The sequence below is a fragment of the Haliotis asinina genome, chromosome 12 (assembly GCF_037392515.1).
Source record: "Haliotis asinina isolate JCU_RB_2024 chromosome 12, JCU_Hal_asi_v2, whole genome shotgun sequence".
Lineage (NCBI taxonomy): Eukaryota > Metazoa > Mollusca > Gastropoda > Lepetellida > Haliotidae > Haliotis > Haliotis asinina.
The window spans coordinates 37,433,215-37,455,395 of NC_090291.1; the positions used below are offsets into that span (position 1 = coordinate 37,433,215).

A 22,181-nucleotide genomic window follows, 5' to 3' on the forward strand; every position below is an offset into this window, starting at 1 on the left:
ACTATACACTGAAATATACATTCGCCACTGTTGGTAGTTACCTCCCTTGAACAATTGATAGGGGGAGTCTAATCCAGAAGACCGGTTAATGTGAAATGATTACCAATAAAATCAGATATTTCAGTGCTTTGTATTTCAAATATGAATGCAAACATTTTATATCTAACATTTCCCAACTGCCATAAAAACCATAAATGTGTGATATTAAAAACGTGTCTATAAACGAAGATGGCTTTTATATCTTTGGCCGCCAGGGGTCGTTATTGTTTCGTACACATGACCGGTCATACATATTCCGCTAGGTAGAGTTCATCGGAGGAGGCATTCCTGCAGCAGGTTCGAGCTGAATGAACTGATTGGAAATTTCTAAGGTTTATTGAGTTTTGATGAACCCGATTGTGTAGATGTGCATTGAGATTCGAAACGTGATTTTATTAAGTCTAGAAGTTATTCTGTGGTTTATTTTCACATGCATGCGCTAGTTTTCGAGACATAAGTTTTAGCATGTGAGCTTGTTAGCGTTCAGAACTGAAACCAGGGACAGGTTCTTCAAGCCTTGGCCAGGGTTTGCTCAAGTTTGTACATTGCATTGTTCCGACTGTATTCGCAACGCATTGCAACAACTGTCTGAAACATATAAGGTTTAGTCAGAGATAGCGCGATGGCTATTTGCTCACTTCCCTAAGTTTAATGTAGTCTGAATGTTTGATTTTATGTAAACGCAAACATTCATCGGTTTATAGTGATCAGATATACCCCCTACTGACGCCCAAGCCTGCCCCGCACTGCCTGGCGTACAATTCAAACCAAACTTCAGTATCATAAAGTCTTTTTCAGGTTTTGTCAAGGCATGTGCAAAGTAATCATTCAGTTTTTGTAAACATGATCAAAGTGTGAATGGTAACTGTGCATTGGCATAAGCAGTATTTGCATTGTTATGAACTGACAGATGTGCTACCACAGGCAGTTTGAAATGTAAACAGGGTACCAGCTGTAAAATGTTGACAAATGGTCCTTGGACAGAAGTCCACCGTCCTTATGTCTTTTGGGCCAGCAATGAACCAGTGTTGAATCTGTCCTTGAATCCCATCAGGCATCTAGTCACATGCATACAAAGTCAGCCACAGCAGCTACACAACATTTGTTACATTTGACCAGTTTTTAAATGGCATTGTCATACACAAAATCTGTTTGATTCCTTGGGATTGCAAATCACCCTCCTATGATTTTTATTAACTAGTTTGATTTTCTATGCTCGTTAGTTGAATTACAACAGGAGTTAAAATAAGCTTTGAACAGTGTTGGGTTGGCAATACTTACAATGTTGTGACCTGTCCTGTTGTTTAGAATAGCTAGTTTGTGAGACATTCAACAGTTAAAAATTGATGGCCAAAGCCCTCAAGATTCCTTAGAGAGAATTGATATTGAAATGATATATTCATTTCCATTGAATGTCTTGGTGACTTTGGTTTCCAGGCAGTTTGAGTCTCTACTTTTTATCTTTCTTTTTCTTTTCTTGATGTTTGATTTGCTCTGAAAATGTTCATGGAAATCAAAGAAGAGTTTTTTTTTAAATCACTAGCTAGAACCGTTTAAACCGTTACAGAAATTCAAGCTCAAAGGATGTTGGAGTTGAAAAAACTCCTCCGAGTGTGCCTTGTTAGAAAATATTCTAGTTTGAATTAACTGAAAGAGTAAACTTTTCCTTTTCAGTTGACCCATGATGATTTGAATGGGGCTTCAGCAACCCATGCTTGCCACAAAAGGCGACTATGCTTGTCGTAAGAGGCACCTAACGGGATCGTTGGGTCAGGCTAACTGAATTAGTTGACAAATGTCATTGGTTCCCAGTTCATGCTTTTGATCACTGGATTGTCTGGTCCAGACTTGATTATTTACAGACCACCGCCATATTGCTGGAATATTGATGAGTGCGGCGTACAAGTAATACTCACTCACTCCTTTTCAGTTTTAGGTATCTGGCTAGATGGTTACTTCACTGAAGTTTTCGGCCACCTTGGCTCAATCTGACCCTCAGAATAATGCAGTTGTCATAATTGGGCAGCCCAAGAATCTGGGTCTTATTTCATTTGATGATGTCCGTTGCAAGTTGGAGCCAAGAGTGGATGCAGATGTAAGTATCTTTGTGGAAGTCCAGGATAAAGGTTATTCCCCGAACTGACCACAAGCATGCCCAGGGACCTAAGTGTCGGGGCGGTGGGGTAGCCTAGAGGTTAAAGCATTCGCTCGTCCCGCCGAAGACCCGGGTTCGATTCCCCACGTGGGTACAATGTTGAAGCCCATTTTCTGGTGTCCCCCACTGTGATATTGCTGGAATATTACTAAAGCGGCATAAAATTAAATTCACCGACTCACTCTCTCTAAGTGTCAACTGTGTTATATGCAGTATTTGAAACTGTACATGGGCTAAGTTGTGAACATGGTGCACTGATTATGCACATGGTGCAACAGACAATTACAGCTCATGACTCATTAATGATTGATCTGCCTGGAAGTTGGAAGTACAAGGTTTGGGATTTACAGAGTCCGGGTGCAGGTCATATTTCAGAGAGCTGATTTGATGCTTGTAGCTTTGCATGTGCCACTGAATACTCCTGTCAGCAGGTAATGATTGGCATTTAGCCACTATGTATATGTGACAAGCCATTGAACCTGAATATGACGATTTTCTGTCTATGGTTGAATTGAGAAAGTGGATGTTTGCTTATTACGTAGAATTCAGAAAAAAACAATTGAACCTAAAAAGACAAGCTTGTTATGCTATGTCAGTTTAACCATGCTTGTAACAACCTATTATTGAGGACATTTGTATTATGATGTTATTATCTTTGTGAAAGTGCATGGGTAATATGTGTTATCCATTTCAGACCTTTAACACTGCTGTGGCAGGGCTACATCCATCCCCAACTGACTCTTGTTCGTTGTGGTTGAACAACGCCACTGTTGCTGCCCTGCCTACCAAGTGTAGCAGACACAACACACCCTCACGTTGTCACTCACTAACCAAGATCGTCAAGAGCTGCCTAGCAGGGGGAGATGAATATGTTGTGGTATGTAGTGAGAGGGAGCAGTGGGGTAGCATAGTGGTTATAGTGTTCACTCGTTACGCTGAAGACTTGTATGCAATTCCCCTCATGGATGCAGTATGTGAAGCCCATTTCCTGTGTCATCTGCTATGATATTGCTGGAATATTGCTAAGAAATGTGTAAAACTCACTCACCTACTCGCTGCTGAGTGAATGTTGTAGGTAAAACAACACTTTGAACAGAATTCAAGTTATACCACAGCATGTTGGCTTAAGATATGAGGAAAACCAGAAGTGAGGGAGGTCTAGTATATTCAGGCATCAGTGAAACTCATGAACGTAATGTTGACAAATTTAGAGACATGATCAGTGTCCATTGAATATTTGTACCTAAGATAATGGGAATAAGCATGTCTAAAGGACACAACTCTGCATAGCAAATAGCTGTACTACAGCCTCACTTGTGACTCCACCACTGTGTGGCCCAGCAGCATGTGAAGCGTTGACCCACCTTATCTGCATCATGGGTAGGGTAGCCTAGTGGCTGAAGTGTTCGCTCATCATGCCAAAGTTCCGGGTTTGAATCCCCACATGGGTACAGAGTGGGAAGTACATTTCTGGAGTTCGCTGTCATGATATTGCTGGAATATTGCTAAAAGCGACCGAAAACAATACCCAGACACTCATCAGCATCATCAGTGCATATTTTATTGCATTTTACACTTAGCATAGAGTGCCTTATTTTAGAACTAAATATTCTGTGTAAGCTTATAATGTCTTAGAAATGTATGCAGTTTCCTTATAGTATGAACAGACATCCAGGGGTTAAAAAATCACATCGCCTAACACCCGGAACAAGTCAGTTTTCATTTCGGGCAATCAAATAATGGTATATGGTATGGTATCCACATGTCCATGGACTATTAGATAATTTCCATTTATGGTTTCAAACTGCAAATAAACTTGGGATTTCATTTCATATATGCTCATAATGTAGCTATTTCATTTGGCAATAACATAGTGGAGCTGTCATCATTTGAAATTTATCACTCTTTGAGAAATAGTCCAATAAACATTAACATCACACATTGTGTCATAAAATCAGGGCAAGTGGAAAATTGGTCAGGACAAGTTACTCTCTTGAAGTCACTTGCCCTGTGGAGAGTGGCTTTTAAAAACAAATTAAACCCCTGATTTTTTGTGTTAAATTCTTCATTGTTTGATAGATGTTTCCTTATGTTTTAGATTGTCTGTGAGAGAGGTGATGCCCTGGCCTCTGCTGTAGCCGTGGGGCGAGCACTGCCTCTGTACACAGCCAAGTCAAACCAGGGAGGAGGGAAGCGCACTGTCAATGTAGAGTTCCTCCTTGTGGGCCAATACAGTGACACACCCCTCAGTGAAACCGACATTCAGTGCATGGCTGTTGCTGCAGAGAATGTTCGTCTAGCTGCAAAGATTGTTGATGTTCCATGTGCGGAAATGCATACAGATGCTTTTCTAGATGTAAGCTGATGTTGTTATAACTTAGCATTGAGTAATAATAGATTTTTCCTTATCTTGACTTGACCCGTGAAGGTCCCGGGGTAGAATAGGCCTTCAGCATCCCTTGCTGGCCATAAAAGGCGACTGTGCTTGTCGTAAGAGGTAACTAACAGGATCGGGTGGTCAGACTCACTGACTTGGTTGACACATGTCATCAGTTCCCAGTTGCGCAGATCAGTGCTCATGCTGTTGATCACTGGATTGTCTGGTCCAGACTCGATTATTTAAAGACTGCCACCATATAGTTGGAATATTGCTGAGTGCGACATAAAACTAAACTCACTCACTCACTTATCCTGACTCATGTTTATTATGCTTATCTCATCCCTCTATTTGAAGATAGTGGAACTCTCAAAATCCCTTGGAAGTTCCCTTCTAATTGAAACGGACATACAATACACTCACCCATAGGGCGCTTCCCTTTCCCACCAATTCAGTCACATGACTAGCCATGCTTGTCACTCTCTCCTTTATCGTCTGATGAGGTTGGTTGAGGCACACTTTGGTCCTGATACGATGATAAGTTTTTGCTTTAATTTCGGTCCTGTAAACCAAATTATGTCGTATTTGTTTTTTGGATTGTAATTACTGTCATTATGTAAAATTTATAAAAAAATTTCTGTTTTGGACACATTTTTTCGTCAACTTAGACTTGGTTTAAGTTGATAAAATCGTGCTGTGTGTTAATTACCGCTGTTAGTGGTTGCTCCACAGGTTATTCGTCCTTCATGCAAACCTATTTTTTCTTCAACTGTTTGCTGTGAACTATGGAAGATTTTATCTGATTCAGAATTTGCATTATATTTGTGTTCTGTTCAAAAGCGTGCGAAGGACAAACACCATATGCTCTCAATAGTCATGTCTAAATTGGTTGATTCTGCTTCTTGTAACTGCATGTTGTTAACAACTGACATTCGTCATTTTCCTGATGCATCAGACGTACCCCGGGGGCATGGTCGAGATACCAGCGAATCATTGTCGAAATCTCAAGAGAACATCAGAATCAGGATCATCTCAACCTGAGAAGTTAATTTCGTCATCATCAAAGACTAAATCTTCAACCACTATATCTGCACTGAAGCAACACTCCATGACTGCTTCAAAGTCTTTCAGTTATGAAAGGTCCCTCTTGACAAACTTCACATCTACAAAAAACCTCCACTACCAATACCCAATTTACAGATCGCCAGCATGCAGGATCAACGAGCAGCGTCTACTAGACCTTCTGCTTCCTTCAGAGAGTCTACTATCTACGCAGACATCTATGTCTATACTCAACACGTGAGATGCTTTTCCCAGGCAACCACTGTTACTTGCACCATAGTCATTGGATATTGGCCTCTTCATGCAACAATTCACCACTCACATGATGAACTTGATGAATCTGTTTTGAAGAAACCCCATTCAGCAACTAAACTACAGTCACCCCGTGTGACAGTTCATCTGCTGCAATAGGTCCGTCAGATGAAGAAGAGGCATTTTATGCATGCTCCCATTATCTTCATCAGCTGTTCCCTCACATCACAGTATGGATGATGTTCCTTCCAACAACTCGCCGAGTGCTCACACTCATAGAACCCACTACAGCTGCAAGTATTCCCATGTTCGTTGGAGACACCACCATCATTCGTCATCGTCATCAGATGCAGACTCACGTAGGAAAGAGCGAAGGCACTCACGGAATGGTAGTCACTCCAGGGATACATGTAGACAATAGGACCATGATGACACTCAATGTATAGACATCATTCTCCACTCGTGCTTGCACTCACGGAAGGATGGAGATGGACATCGTTGACCTCTATTACTGGAGGAAGCCCTCTTCTCAGACTCAGAGATTACACAGTGGGTCATGAATGGTTTGGACTTCCTCTCACCATCGAAGGGCTCCAGTGAGGATCACACCTATATGATGAGTAATGAGTACATCGATACTTTGATGTTTCGGCACTCGGCATACATTCTTTGGACTTGTATAGAGCTCCCTGGTTAGCATCCATGGTATTCAATGGCAGAATTTAGGATGTCGCTAAATCCTTTACTCGGGACTCCAGGGAAGTAGTGATGATAAAGTCCATCAACGCCATGACTACAGACGTCTCATCTTTACTCCAACAAGTCAAAGTTCTTTGGGGTTCAGAGAGCAAGAGACAAGAAATGCAACGCTTTTGACAGCAAGGTTCTTTTTGTTTTTGAGGAAACAGGCGCTCCCATGGAACAGGACACCCTGCTAGGAGCCTTCCATCCCCAGCTGTTCTCGTACAACCTTCACTAGTTGGTGAAGGTCTACAACACTTCTGGACGAATTCCGAACTTATCAGTGATGATTACGTCATGAGCATCCCACAAGAGGTTGGGGTGCTCACCTAAACCAACAAGGTGGCACCACAAGTCTTGAATGCAGCATATCAACCAGCTGGATGAAAGCTATAATCAACGCAGTACGGCACTGGTCGACAGCATTGAGAAACAAACTACAATGGCTCATGCAGACCACTCTAAAGTAGCATTCTACTTAAACAAGCAAGAATCAACTCAATCTAACACACTCCTACAGCTGGCATTAACTCTTCGACATCATCGATATCTACCTGCACCTGATACAATGATAAATCGAAGCAGTTTGAAACAACCAGAAAGAAAGGCTTTACTGCAATGAGGGCCACACATCATCTACGTCAAACTAGAGGACTGAAAGGTTCTGCACTCTCGACATACTTGGCGGCTCGGTTATCACCATGAAAACAGGGATCAAGGTGACTAAAGTACCTGAACTTCTCTGCTTACTACAATTGTTCAAGCTGGAAGACCATCAACACAGGTTTAAAGCTCCAGCTTGGGATCTGAATGTCATACTACAACACCTCCTGAGTGATGTCTACGAGGCACAAGACCGGACATTTGTTGCATTATTGAGACAGAAAATGCTGTTACTACTCGCCCTAGCAATAGCGACACATATGTCAGAAATACATTCTCTGGACTTCAGTCACACACAATTCAACTCCAATCATCATCAGATTGTACAACTAGGACTGAGATGGGATTTTGTCTCTAAAATTGAACTGCCTGGACAACCAGACAGACAATTCCACATCCTGGCATTATCTACAGTCCTTCGGCCACACAAGATACACAAGATTAATCATCATAAGTTACTTGTACATAAAGAAGGGTCGCGACTGGTCTTGACTGAAATCTTGACATACAGTTACAGTTGCACTAGACACTAGCAGGAGGCTAGCTGATCTAAATACCATCACATTCAGTAAAAGAATACATTAAGAGAGGACAAGTTCAACTGGATGTGATTCCCCCATCTCACAGATATATATTGGAAGAACAGGACAGAACTATCGCTGTTATAGTTCACGAAGAGGGGAAGTACTTAACATCCTCATATGGCAGTCATCAGAATCCAGTGTGGCCTGACCCACTGCCATTGCTGTCAGATTCTGTAAGTATAATAAGCATGAGTCAGGATAAGGACAAATGTTAGTGTAGTATGTTTCGGAAGTGTATAATTTTCTTAATAGAATTGATAAGTTATACTTATCCTGATTCATGGCGTCAAGTCCTCCCACCCACCCCTCTTAGGCATGTTGAATTCAAATGAGATTCACTTAAGAGATTCTGAGAGAGTGGCAAGCATGGCTGGTCATGTGACCATATTGGCAGGAAAGGGTGCCGATGGGTGAGTGTATTGTACGTCTGCTTCAGTTAAAAGGGAACTTCAGGGGATTTCAAGTGTTCCACTATCTATGCATAGTGGGTGGAGATAAGCATAATAAGCTAGAGTCAGGATAAGTATAAAGTATCAATTTTATTCTGAAAATTACATTTTTATTCAGAAAATTACACACTTACAACATACTACATCAACATGAGGTCTCCTCCATTCCGGACCCTACACAGCAAATGGCTATGTATTTTCGGTAAGCTGTATTAGTCATTCAGGAGCTGTTAATCTTTACCAAATTTCTCAAACTGACAGACCTTTCGTTTTAGTTGCTAACCATGCTTTTGAGATTTGTGTAATACAGACATGGTTGTTTTCAGGAGGTGAGAAGAGTAGCTACTGACCTTGGCATACAACCAGTCATCATTCAGGGAGAGGATCTCAAGAAGCAGGGATTTGGAGGTACAGCAGTGTTGTTTGTTTGAAGGAACATCAATTTGAATCTAAATATTCTTCACTGTGCGAACACTATGTAATGTCAGGTGTGTGTTTAGTTTATGTAAGACTTTCAGCAAGTACCTGCTGATTTATTTTGAATTCAAATAGGATATGTGTTCTGAAGGCTGCAGTGTTAATAGTGCCTTGCCTGGATTGTCGTCTGGAAGATCAACCTGTTATATGGGATATTGATTAAAGGTTACTATAATGCCTGCTTCAGAATTATACTAGAATTCAATTAATGTCAAAATATTTATCTGAAGGAGTAATCAGTTTGTATGATGGCAAACGGGGACACAAATTTAACTGAAACATTTGTATATTAAGCCCAAAAGAGACAGCATCACATACACTAGTAACTAGTCCTTTATAACATGGTAATGAAACACATCTTAGGCAGCTTTTGCTAAGTAGCATTCTTGATGCGGCAGCTTGTTTCTGAGTTTGACAGTGTAGGTCTTTGCTTGTGTTCAGGTATATATGGTGTAGGCATGGCTGCAGTCCACCAACCAGCTCTTGCTGTTTTAAGTCACAAACCTTCTGGGGCCACAAAGAGCATTGCATGGGTAGGAAAAGGTATCGTCTACGACACTGGCGGACTCTGCATCAAATCAAAGGTAAGTTGCCATGCTGAGTTTCCTTTGCGTATTGGTTGTGCAGGCCTCTTTGAAGGCTTTCTAAAGCAACCAAATAGCTACAGCTATCTAATGACATGGGCTGGATAACTTGGCTGTGCTTATGACATCAGTCATTGCATATTTGCATCTTTTTATTCCTTGTTTCATCTCTACACCAAGTGTGAGTAGACAGATTGAGGGTGTTAATTCTGTTTGGGTACTTGTTATCAGCATTATTTCTTGTGTTATAACTTGAGCAAAGATTATTAGAATGGACACTATCTGTCCGTACAGATTCGTCTTTTCAAGAGCAGAAAATAAAAAAACATTCAATATTTCTTCACCAAACTTGCCACATTGATAGGTCTGATGGTAAAATGGTGCATTTTATGTTTCTGAAGAAGATATTTCTTGTGTGTCCATGGCGAAAAGTTATATTTTAACTGAAATTAGTGTGAGTGTTCCTTTTTGGAGCAAAACTTTTTAAGACTTTTCAGTACTCTCCTTCCACTTTGTGGATATTCAAAAAGTAACTAGTTGGCTTATTCATGACGTGTAATTCAACATTGTTTCAGATATTGATGGGTTTGTCTTCTTGTTGGAATAGTTTCACACTCTTCTAATCTGAGATAAGGCTTTGTTGACACTGCATCGTAACATTGTCCCCATCTTCACTGTACATGTTGTTCATAATTGTCAACTGACATGATCTGAAACAAGTGTAATGATCACTCTAATTCTGCTGTCTGACAGACCGGGATGTGCGGGATGAAGCGAGACTGTGGAGGAGCAGCTGGGATTCTGGCAGCTTTTCATACTGCTGTCAAACTGGTGCGTGGAGACAGCAGGGTTCCACCTTCACCTACAAAACTAGCGGTCCATAGGTGTCTTGAGAGGAAATATGAAAATTAAGAAACATGTTGACATGGTGTCACATTTTGTAAGATTTATTGATTACAGTCAAGTCTCGTTAATCTATCATCTGTATTAACTTGGATGTCAGATTATCGAATCCTGAGTATAGATCATGGTCATGGTCCAAAACAGGACAATCATGATTCATATTAAACCATCAAATTTAGATCAATCCTGTTACAGCTAAACTATGTGTATGTCAAGATATTTGTGAGTCCCAAAAATGAGAAAGGAGATCTATGTGTCAACTTTGATGCAGAATTCAGGATAGAACGGCTATATATATAAAAGTAGATGTGACAAATATCAGTAAATGTATCTGTTTCCAACATTGTGAATTCAACAAGGTTATATTTCGTTTATTCAAGTTTTTATCAACAAAAGCGTCAGATAAAGCCTATTATCAGATAAACTGAGGTTGAATTAGCGAGAGATGACTACACTTAATTAACTTGCCCTGGATTCTGGATCATTAGTCAGTAAAGTGAAGAAAGTGTTGAATGACTTTGTATGCTTCTCTTGAGGGTAATAGAATCTGATAATACACCTCTTACTAGTAGTGTTACCCAAGCTGGTAGACGAGGGACAACACTCACTGCTACAAAGAGGTGTACTTCAGGCAGTATTACCAGAGGGAGAAGCGTGCAACATGTTTATCTTAATGAAATGCTAAATATACAAAATATCATTTTATTTTATTTTGGAAGACTGTTAAGTAAAATGGACTCTGATATGCAACTGAATTATTAAAATCAGTGAAACATATTTTGATAAGCTTAAAACTGCTATGATTAATGGTTAACTAGGTTCAAGTTGAGTATTGAAACGATTTAGTGTATAACATAGTTTAAATAAAGCAGTGACCAGATTTTCGTAATCAGGACTAGCTTTTGATTGTCTTAAGACACAGCTTGATATTTATAGAGTTTACTGTCTAAAGACTGTATTACTGCCAACGAAAATTTTAGTTCAAATTGACTCAGTCAGTGTAGCCCATGCACAAACGTGTGTTTTAGGGATTCCGAGAAAACCTTCATGCAGTGTTGTGTTTGGCTGAGAATGCTGTGGGACCAACAGCACAGAGACCAGATGATATAGTCACCATGTATTCAGGGAGGTATGTATACAGACCAGATGGTAAATGTGGAGAAAGTATTGTCTGTACATTATATATATACATGATACAAAACAGAAGTAAAGTTTTCACTTTAGTTATGCAGAGCTCCAGATATGGTGCGTAATTGAATATTTTGCTCAATAAAAATCATATTTACTCAATTAAAAATCTGGGAGTACAAAACACGCATAAGAATCAGTTAAAACCCAACAGGTCGACAATACCTTGTGTACATCAGTCAATTAACTAAATTGGTTTGCGTATGATTCATCGTGGTGCGCAAACTCTACAACAGAATTAGCTAATGGTAAGTGATGCAGATATATACATATACAAATATAGTTGAATCCACTCTCCGAGGTTTACTCTAGTAGTCACATGACTCCCATGCTGAATATTTAGAAATGGCTGCCAAATGTTCAGCAATTTGACCATTAGTAAATATGTTTATTCTGTTGAGATGCATGTAAATTTATATATTTATAAGATTTAAGTACCCAATGAGGATAAGAAACTCAATTCTTGTAACCAGTGGGAGTGTACAAAATGGTAGTTACTTCTCAAGACATGCAATTACTTATACTTAGATAGACATGGGAGTAAATACCCAATTGCTTGAAAAATTATCTGGAGCTCTGGTTATTTTGATCACAGATTGTTGCACAGTTTTATTATTTTTTGTGTTTGAATCCTATACACTTTCTAAGACCTTGGTCAACAGAACACATAAAACTATGACTTCTACCTTGAGACTTTACTCCGGAAGTGGGCGTAACATGCATCACCAAGGGACACAACTCTAACCAGCTTGCTGTTACTGTCACATAGGTGTAGGAGTTGTCTCCCATATATGTATTTACCATGCATGTCCATATACTACAGTAACTACCCTTTACTAAAACCTTTCAAAGTAGATTATTATACAAGTCACCATTATCACAATGGGGATCTCTGTGCTTTATTGATGATGTTCCTGTTTACAGAACTGTAGAACTGAACAACACAGATGCCGAGGGGAGACTGGTGTTAGGTGATGGTGTAAGTTAATGTCACTGTATCTCTGAAGCACATATGTTGAGATTTTAAAGGATCATTTGACTGTTGACAAATGGTTAGCTTACATCAACAGTTGTTGGGAGATTCAGACACAGTTCTGACGAGTCAGCAGTTCATCTCAGTCCTTAGTTATTATAAAATCCCAGATAAAAAATTTAATTCAATATAATACGTCTTTGTGAAATTGGAAAGTTCAGTGAACACAGAAGTTGTTTTCACATCTTTACACAAAGTAGTGAAAGATCCAAACGTAAAGGGATTGATTTAGTGTACTCCCAATTAATCTGTCATTGGAAGCTACTTCCATGCTACACACATAGAGGAACTGCATACACCGAAAATATGAATATAGGTACACAGTGTCTTTATGCATAAATACAGGTGTGAAAACTGCTAGTACTGGAGACAAACGCTTATGCAGATGTCATTGATGGTGGCCTATGGACTTTCAGTGTGTTACTGCAAGTGCAACCTGTGCATCTGCACACAAGTGAAACTAAGAAATTGCTGTCACTGTCGATAGCTTGATCTTTAGTCATTCAGACGTTCACAAATCCACATGAGAAGTCAAATGCACATCACTCCAAAATTAACATCTGCTCAACATCATGAATCCATTGGACATGTTCGATCAGGAATGAGCCAACAACTAGTGGCAGCACATTTCCAATGCCATTGCAACACGACATCTGCACTGGTTAGGCGTTATCGAAACACTAATTACGTTGTCGACCACCCATTTCTGGGCCTCCACGAGTAACAACATCAAGACAGGACAGATGGATTCAGGTGACTCATATCTGAAACAGGATCCAGACAGCAGTGACAACGTCCTAGTCTGTATCCATCACAAAAACTGCCAGGAAATCATCATTTATATCATTTTTGGATTCGACTACGATGCCCTGCTATGCGACCCATTCTGACACTAACGTTATCAAGACAACAGCACACAGTGGTCATACCCTACTTGACTTTGTGACCTCGTTTTGTGGCCCCCTGCTTGATTTTGAACTTCCGACGGATGTGGATAGTGTTCATGTTTTGGGGTTTTTTTTGACATTTTGTTGTGGTCTGATATCTCAGCTTATAAAGTGTCCACATCATTTTGTATTTACTGTCCAGTATTCTAATTCTGAATGCATTTTCTGTGTGCACAGTTTCTTTATGTGGCTAGAGTAGCCTTACGTACTTGAAGATTTAATACAACTGAAGAACATTGACTTTTTGAAAGGGAGTTGAGATTGACCTTTCATTAAACTTCATCGAACTAAGATATAACTGAACATTGCCTTATAATAAACTGTCTTACTACTTTAATGATAGTGAAGCAATTTATTTTGAAGCATTTCACGCAAAAGAATATTTACATACAAGTGAACCTAGCATGTTATATTTGGGATTACACTTTCTTAGCAAAGTACAGATTCTTGTACATTTGTTGGGTTGGGTACCATCTGCTCTTCAAACCCACACCCTCAGAGTCAGGCACCTAATGATCAACACACAAAGTCAGCTGCCTAACCAACTCAGCCACCTTGACTTCCTGGATGGGACTCAACCCAATACACGTACAAGAACCTCTGCTCTTCTAAGACAGTGTAATCCCAAATATAACATATAATACAGTTGACCACTTTCTAAACTGGTCCTGGTATAATCAAAGTGAACCAAAGTGAGCTGCTGCTAAATTGCTTTAGGATTTACTTCCAAACATGTAGAGTACAACAGATCTTCATCTTTCAGGTTGCATACGCCCAGAAGGACCTGAAAGCTGATGTCATTGTGGACATGGCAACACTAACTGGGGCGCAATCAGTTGCGACAGGTCAGTCCAGAAGCCAAACTACACCCTGACATAACTGAAATACTCAGACTATATGGCTTTTTGATAGCTTTCTTTGCCCTCTTACTTCACCTGGCCTCAGCTTGAGTTATTGCCAGGTGTCAGCTGCCCATACATGCATAAGTGAGTGAGTGAGTTCAGTTTCATGCCAGACTCAGCAATATTCCAGCTATATAGCAGCAGTCTGTAAATAATCGAGTCTGGACCAGACAATCCAGTGGTCAACAGCATGAACATCGATCTGCGCAATTAGGAACATTGACGTGTCAACCAAGCCAGTGAGCCTGATCTTACGACAAGCATTGGTTACTGCAAGCCTATAGATGTCCCACTGCCCTTGAACTTTAGAGTATCTGTGTTAATGGATGATTGAAATTAACCTTAGCCACCCACTAAAGCATACATAGAGTACTACGTAGGTATAAAAGAACAGAAATATACAGAAAAACACTGAAACAAAGTGGGAAGAAGTGTGTTTAGACAAAACTTCATGTGGGCTGCAGAACAATGTGATCCAATAATTTTCAAACACTTATTAATGCAATATCTTATGAACTGTTGTACCCAGTGTGTTAAAATTTGGTGACAACCTACATTGGGGAATTCGCAGAGAGCAGTCAATTTGAGTGGCCTTGATCTTATTTTCAATGTGACCACAACACTTTGTCCACTTTTTGAAGTTATGGTAATGTATAAAACATGGCAATCAATGTCCTTAATTTTGTCAACAACCTACATTGGGTGATTGATTATCCAGACACTAGTCATTTCATGCATCTTGTGTGTGAGCCAAAAGTGGTGAATATGTTATAAATATTTCATTCTTTAGCGGCAGGGGACATTACCACAGTTGCGACAAACACTTGTTATGATACATATTCACTTTCATACAAGGTCTGACAATTCTGAATTTGTTTTTCATTATAGGTCGTTACCATGCAAGTATTGTGACAAACAGTGAGGACATGGAACTTGCCTGTGTGAAAGCTGGCCAGAACAGTGGTGACCTTGTCCACCCAATGCCCTACTGTCCTGAGTTACATTTCAGTGAATTTGCTAGTGCATTGGCTGATATGAAGAACTCTGTTGCTGTAAGTACTGAAGGCATAAAGGATTTCTGATGAGATCTATATACCTGTTCACTAATAGATGCATAAGTAATGTTACGGTTAAGAATTTGCTGTGACAAAAGTTGTAAGAAATCCCCTGTGAACCAGTAAATAAGAACAAAGACAAGTCTAAAACATTCAAATATTATATTAGCAAAGAGAGCAAGTTATACAAGGTCACAAGTCAATTTCACAATACCGATTTCAAATACAATACAAGTGAGACAAAATTTAAGGCAGTGGGTCACAAAATAAAATATAGCAAACTCATCCAAGTCTTAGTGCAAGAGAGAGAACAGTTGTGCAGAATGAAACATGGCAAGCGGTGAGAGAGCAGTTTCAGGCATTGGCGGATATTGATGATGTGAACTCCAGTGAATGTGTGTGTCCGTTGTCTAGCATTTATATAAACATGCTGTCATTTCCCGAAAGTTCGAGCAAATATGACCATCGCCAGTCATGTGGACCACTTCCAGAACAGTCTTCCGGAAGTAAACAAATAAAAAGCCAACAGCCCTACCTAAAAAACGGTGTCAAATCATCAAAACTGAACTCATATCCACCAAAACAGAACAAAAGTCACCAGAAACTGCCACAGTATACTCTAAAACTGAAACAAACCCCCTGTAACGGAAAACTAATAATTTGAAAGGGAAACAAAACTCACGAATCAGCTACAACAGCACCCAAGAACGGTCGCCGAGCACACAAAATGGCAGTCACAGCATCCAAAAATGGCAACCACAGCATCCTGAAACGGCATAAATATCATCATAGAGTCACATTCAGCATTAATATATTTTGGTGATTTAAAACGTTGAGCACTATCTGTGAATTGTATGTCTAAGTGTTATTTTGACTTTCACAATAACATGAACAAGTGCAAACTCAATCCACTGATTAGGGCAGGGACTTCTGTTTCAAATCCACAGGAGGCAACATATTGAGACTTACAAGAACTAAGACGGGCGAATGTTTGTACCACAATTTAAGCGTCATTTTGTTGTATTTTTTGTTAAATGATGTAAAAATGTTTGGATGTATGGAAAATTTTGAAGAACTTTGAGATGATAGCATTGCAGACTGGAAAACCATCCTGATATACACATCACAAGAGAAATTATTAGCAAGTTTATGTTTCCTTCTCTGATGGTAACGAATGTTGTCCAAGTTTTAACTTCTTTTTACACTGAATACACTCAGACATTGACATTTTTATAACAAACCCTTTTGGGTCGAACGGGGGACCAAATTGTGCAGAATCGCAAGCCTGACTCTGAGAAGTCTGAACATAGCTTTGAAGCTTAATACAACACGTGGTTGATGCGGCACATACTGATGTCAAATATTCAAGATCAGACTCATGGTGACGAAAAACATTACTGACTACTGCCTGTTCGTCTCCCCTCGAAACCATCTTTGATGATATTTATGCCATTTGAGAATGCTATGGTTGCAGTTTTTGGCTGCTGTGACTGCCTTTTTGTGCACCCGGCGACCGTTCTCGGTCGGTGTTGTAGCTGATTCGCGAGTTTTTTTTCCATTTCAAACGTTACAGGGGGTTTGTTTCGGTTTTAGAGGATATTGTGGTAGTTTCTGGTGACTTTTCTTCTGTTTTGTTGGATATGAGTTCAGTTTTGGTGTATATGAGTTCGGTTTTGATGATCTGTTTACCGTTTGTAAGGTAGGCCTGGCCAAGTGCAGATAATTTCAGAAAAACCTGCTGCCCAAATCCTAAAAATGCTGACCATCTATTATACAAAATATGACCCATCATAATTGTTATTCAGAAAACGAAACGTTGTGACCCAATAATAATTATTACTTAATAACAAAATATACAGAAAACACACACTCGTAAAAGTAAGTAAGTAAGTAAATAATTTTTTTGTAAAATGCTATGGATTGCATTCTGTGGTAACATAGACTTTGATGATGCATAGATTGATGCTATTGATGTCAATCACTGGATTTTCTTGTCCACATTTCATTTATAGAAAAGAACATTACTTACTGCTGTGTTAACTAAGAAATGTAGTAGTACCATGTATGAATATTATCATTGTGTTTTAAGCTGCAACACTGTGTGCCATACAGTTTCTGTTTCCAGGGCAGAATTCCTGAACCATTGAATATTTCTTGACGAGTGTCCGCATGTTATTTTAAAGATCAATACTGTGGTTAACTCATAAACATCTATGATTTTTGGTTTATGTAAAGCATTGACAATTTCTAGATGAAAGACATGTGAAAGTCCAGGGTAGAATAGGATTTTAGCAACCAATGCTTGCCATAAAAGGTGACTATGCTTGTTGTAAGAGGCGATCGGGATCGGGTGGTTAGACTCGCTGACTGGAGTGATGCATGTCATCGGTTTCAAATTGTGCAGATCTATGCTCGTGCTGTTGATCACTGGATTATCTGGCCCGGACTCGATTATTCACATACCTGCCGCCATATAGCTGGAATATTGCTGAATTTGGCGTAAACCTAAACTCACTCACTCTGGATGAAAATTGCTGCACAAATTAGTTTATGACAGTAATGTATAATTTCATTGAAATGAAATCTTCAACGACAGTGAACTAAAAACTGGGGTACAAGTAGTCACACTCCTTTTACAAATTGCACCCAACCAGGGATGTAAGTCTGTTTGATTGGCATTTAGAAGTTGATGGATAATAGAAAAGGATAATACTTTATGGATAACAACTTCTTTATTTCTATGATGCATTCCTTGATGTTGTCTTAATTAATCCCTGTGATATGTATAAAGCTGGTCCTGTGCTGTGTTGCGTTACTCTTGCTTGAATACTGTATAAGATGCTATACCGAAACATTGCATCATTGAATTTAGAAAATACAGAGGCTCTAAACCATAAGGGATATAAGTCATTTTGGAATGACTAGTGTGAAAATGTGTTGGCAAATGTCATCCAAGTGAAACATCCCACTGAAAATTTGAATATATGTAACTCAGCAGAACAGGTCACTACTCTCATGTTGTCTCTTTTGCTTGAGTGAAAGGAATCGTAAATGATATCAGAATAGGAAAAGAGGTGTTTGTTAAGTGTCAGACTTTAAGTTAACCTTGTGAATATGTATCAAACTACTGAAGGAAAACTTGTGAAATATATAAACCACAGAGTATGAAGTCCTACAGAGTTAAATGCCCATTACCAAACAACATTTCATTCATCTAGTATCAATCAGAAATTGTTCTTGAAAGGTATGCTCTTCAGTCAGTACTGAAAGATATGGAAGGACATACTTTTACATTAGTCATGTTTGTAAACCGTTACGACATCAAAGAAATGATTTTCTTGCAGGATCGTAATAATGCACAGGTATCATGTGCAGGACTGTTTATTGGCTCCCATCTTGGCTTCGACTACTCTGGTGTCTGGCTTCACATCGACATGGCAGCACCAGTGCATGTGGTGAGTTACCTCCTCTTGGCAGTTTGTCGTATGAAGAATACTCGACTCCATCAGGTCACAATCATTAGTCCCACCATAACATACCTGGAATATTTGTAAGTACCTTGTCCTGCCTAACACACTCACTATTTCTGGTGGGGTGGTGGGGTAGGCTAGTGTTCAAGTGTTCACTCATCACAATTAAGACCCAGGTTTGACTCCCCTCATGGGTACAATGTGTGAAGCCCATTCCCGGTGTCCCCCACCATGATATTGCTTCAGGGATCACAGTTTTCTGCGGATTTCAGCCAATTCTATTTCAAACTGTCAAATTTGTGAATTGTTGAAACCCCGATTTGATGATACAATATTTATTTTTTAGCTGAAAACCAATTTTCCTGTGGCCATCCCTGTCGCTGGAATATTGCTAAAATATTGCTGAAAATGGCATAAAACCAATCTCAATCACTTACTCTCTCTGTTACACAGGGTGAAAGAGCAACTGGATATGGAGTGAGTCTACTGACGACACTATTTGGAGAGTTGTCAAGCAATTCCATGCTCAAGTTTATAGCACCATCAGTCAACTGTAACATGGAAACAGATGATAACAATTCACCAAAGAAGCAGCGTCTCCAATAAGAAGCTACTTTTGCACTTAAGCAAACACACATCAACTTGACAAAATCCTGAAAAAATCAATTTGTTCATTTTTAACCTTGTACTTAAGATTTGTGAATGGATTGTATACCAATACAAATTTTAGACAGTAAGCAGTTTTATACCTTGATTTTTATGGCCATTTTTATCAAAAAGAGTAAGATAGGTTTTACTCTAGTATATGTTAATAATTTTTAATCTTCATAACTGAATATGCTAGAAATATATATGAATGCTGTCTTTTAAGAAAACAAGTCCTGAAAGGTTTACAAATTACAGTTCGTGTGTATGTGTCCAGGATCATATTTGCCTATGTGATGATTATGTGTTTATGTTAGTTATTTTAGTTCTGTTTTATTCTCATTTTTATGAATTGACTTGTTTGACTGGTTCAAGGTTAGGTGACAACACCCAGACATAATGCGTACTACAACATGTTATTTAATATTTTGCACTCACTGTCCGTGTTAATTAGAGTCCTTAAAGTTACACACAGTGCATGTAAAACTGTGGATGGCTGATTCTTTATCCAAATATTGTTAAGTGTGGTGTTAAAAAGAAATCTCTTAATGTATGTGTTATGTGAAGTGAATTATGTTTTTCCATAGATGTACCGTTCATAAGAGGATGACATTTCTTTGTGTGGAACCATTAAAATATTGTCTGAATGATCAGTAATTTATGATGGCAAGCAGTAAGTCTGTTGAATTTTGATAGTTGCGTATTTGTAGATATATCCTGTAGGGTTAGGTTTTGCCAAAATGTTGGTATTTGCAACATCTCACGATAGTGTAACACATGGTTAAGATAATGAAATTATCTTTTCCTTTCTTTTGAAACAATGTCACTGGTCAATGTCAAGACCTATATGTGATTGTACAAGAGGCCATTGAACATGTTTCCAAAGTAAAAACTGTACTCTAAAGCTTTGAACTTGAGACAAAAGCATCTGCAGTCATGCAAATGCTAATGTATGATGGATAAACATTCTGAACACTATTGGTGTGTAATAATATGAAGGAGATACATCATCACTAAAATGACCAATCATGGTCATGGAAATAGCTGATCATATTGGGTGAGCCAGTTCCTGAAAAGTGTTTTGCAATATATCATATTGTGAAGTTTGTATAGCAATATACCAGTTAACTGGTATGATTGCCCACCCCTAATATCCTGTTCTTTACAGAGTAGCTGCACTCACTGGCTGATAGAGTAAATATGTAGAGATCTGCTTGTAGCAGATAATTAACAATGCTAATTTGGTTAGGGATCTATAGTGAGTGTGTCATACTATTCTTTATACTATTACCCCAGTTAGATGTCTGTAAAACTATTCTTTGCAAGGTTATTTCATCACATCGCACAAAACACTATTAATTAACCTAGTTTATATGTTGGTCAATGTCACTATTATCAAAATGTATACAACTACTACTGAAAACAGTTGATAAGCCACTTGGCCTCGATTTCCGAAGCTCTGTTATCGTTAAGATAGTCGTAAGTACCTTACATGAGCATTAACTTAGGCTTATCTTAGGTCTAAGAGAGCTTAAAAATCTAAGCCCTGATTCTTTTTCGTTACTATAATTACTCTGTCACAGAATTTGAAGCAAATGTTTCCTTTAATAAAGCTGAAATAATTAGGGCCTAAGCATTTGTAACATTAAGACCTATCATAACTCTATACTATATACTTCATCAGAAGCATACGAATGACACTGGGGAACATTTGGGGGATAGGGTTCCAGGTGGCGCTGAATCTTTTTGAGTAGTGCACATGGCAGAGGCTCGTGGCCGTCTTGCCATCACCTGTACTGGAGAAATGCATGAAAGATGTTGACAGTTGTTGACAGTTGTAAAATGTTTCAGTGGTTGACTACATCTGTGATTTTTGTGTTTTAGTGACGTGGTGTTTTTGCCGCAGTGTTAAATACTTGTTGAAGTATGATTGGTAGAAGAAGGGCGTAGGTTTAAAGAAATATAATTGTGCAAGTTTCCAACCAAGGGAAATTAAATTTATATAATGATCACTATATTAGTTATCTAATTGAATAAAATATATTATGTACTATTTGTGTCTGTGTCTTGTTTGAAAATTGTGCCATGCGAAGGGAGAGGAACGATGATTTAAACAAAGGATCAGGTTGAGTCTAGTAAGAAACAGTTTTAGTGTGGTTTTCTTGACTGTGAATATCTTCATAGTAGTGTGTTACCTCATTTTCAGCTAACTACACAGGTTTGTGAACTGCTGAGATGACAATAGGCTATTCGCTTAAAAGAAGACAAAATATACTGTGCTAATGTTTCATTTGTATGTATGAAGTCAGTAAGAGTTGTTTGCAGTAACACTTTTAACCATAAATAACCTTTACAAAGTCTTGGGCTGTGGTGGACTTGTGATCCAGTGTGCTTGAGGTGCCGTGCTTGAGGTGTGGAATCGAGCCCACCAGTGAATGGGTGGAAAAGAAATTGGAGTCAACTCTCAGTGCAGACTCTTCCAGTGTTGTCACACCCTCAAATGTACTACAGTGCACAAGCCTTTGCACCAAAAAGAACTACGAATCCCTCGGTAAATGATTTCATGCATGACAGTGCATATGAAGACACGTTTGGAAAGATCCTTCCTACGACACGGAAAGTCTCAAGACTGCTGCCTCAAGTCGACCATAATTG

The 22,181-nt window shown here is 39.0% G+C and overlaps 1 protein-coding gene across 2 annotated transcripts; it reads left to right on the forward strand.

Moving 5' to 3' along the window:
* Positions 1-262: 262 nt before the first annotated feature.
* LOC137257967 (probable aminopeptidase NPEPL1) lies at positions 263-21,577 on the forward strand. Of its 2 annotated transcripts, none has more exons than XM_067795492.1 (13): positions 263-336; positions 1,970-2,134; positions 2,889-3,071; positions 4,293-4,550; positions 8,649-8,730; positions 9,241-9,383; positions 10,137-10,214; positions 11,315-11,415; positions 12,399-12,453; positions 14,218-14,299; positions 15,245-15,408; positions 18,756-18,866; positions 19,335-21,577. In XM_067795492.1, exons 2-13 carry the CDS (start codon positions 1,988-1,990, stop codon positions 19,485-19,487), a joined length of 1,557 nt encoding a protein of 518 aa, XP_067651593.1. In that variant the 5' UTR covers positions 263-336; positions 1,970-1,987; the 3' UTR covers positions 19,488-21,577. The 2 variants fall into 2 exon arrangements, with proteins under 2 accessions (XP_067651593.1, XP_067651592.1); XM_067795491.1 differs by having other exon boundaries at positions 271-371.
* Positions 21,578-22,181: the final 604 nt, after the last annotated feature.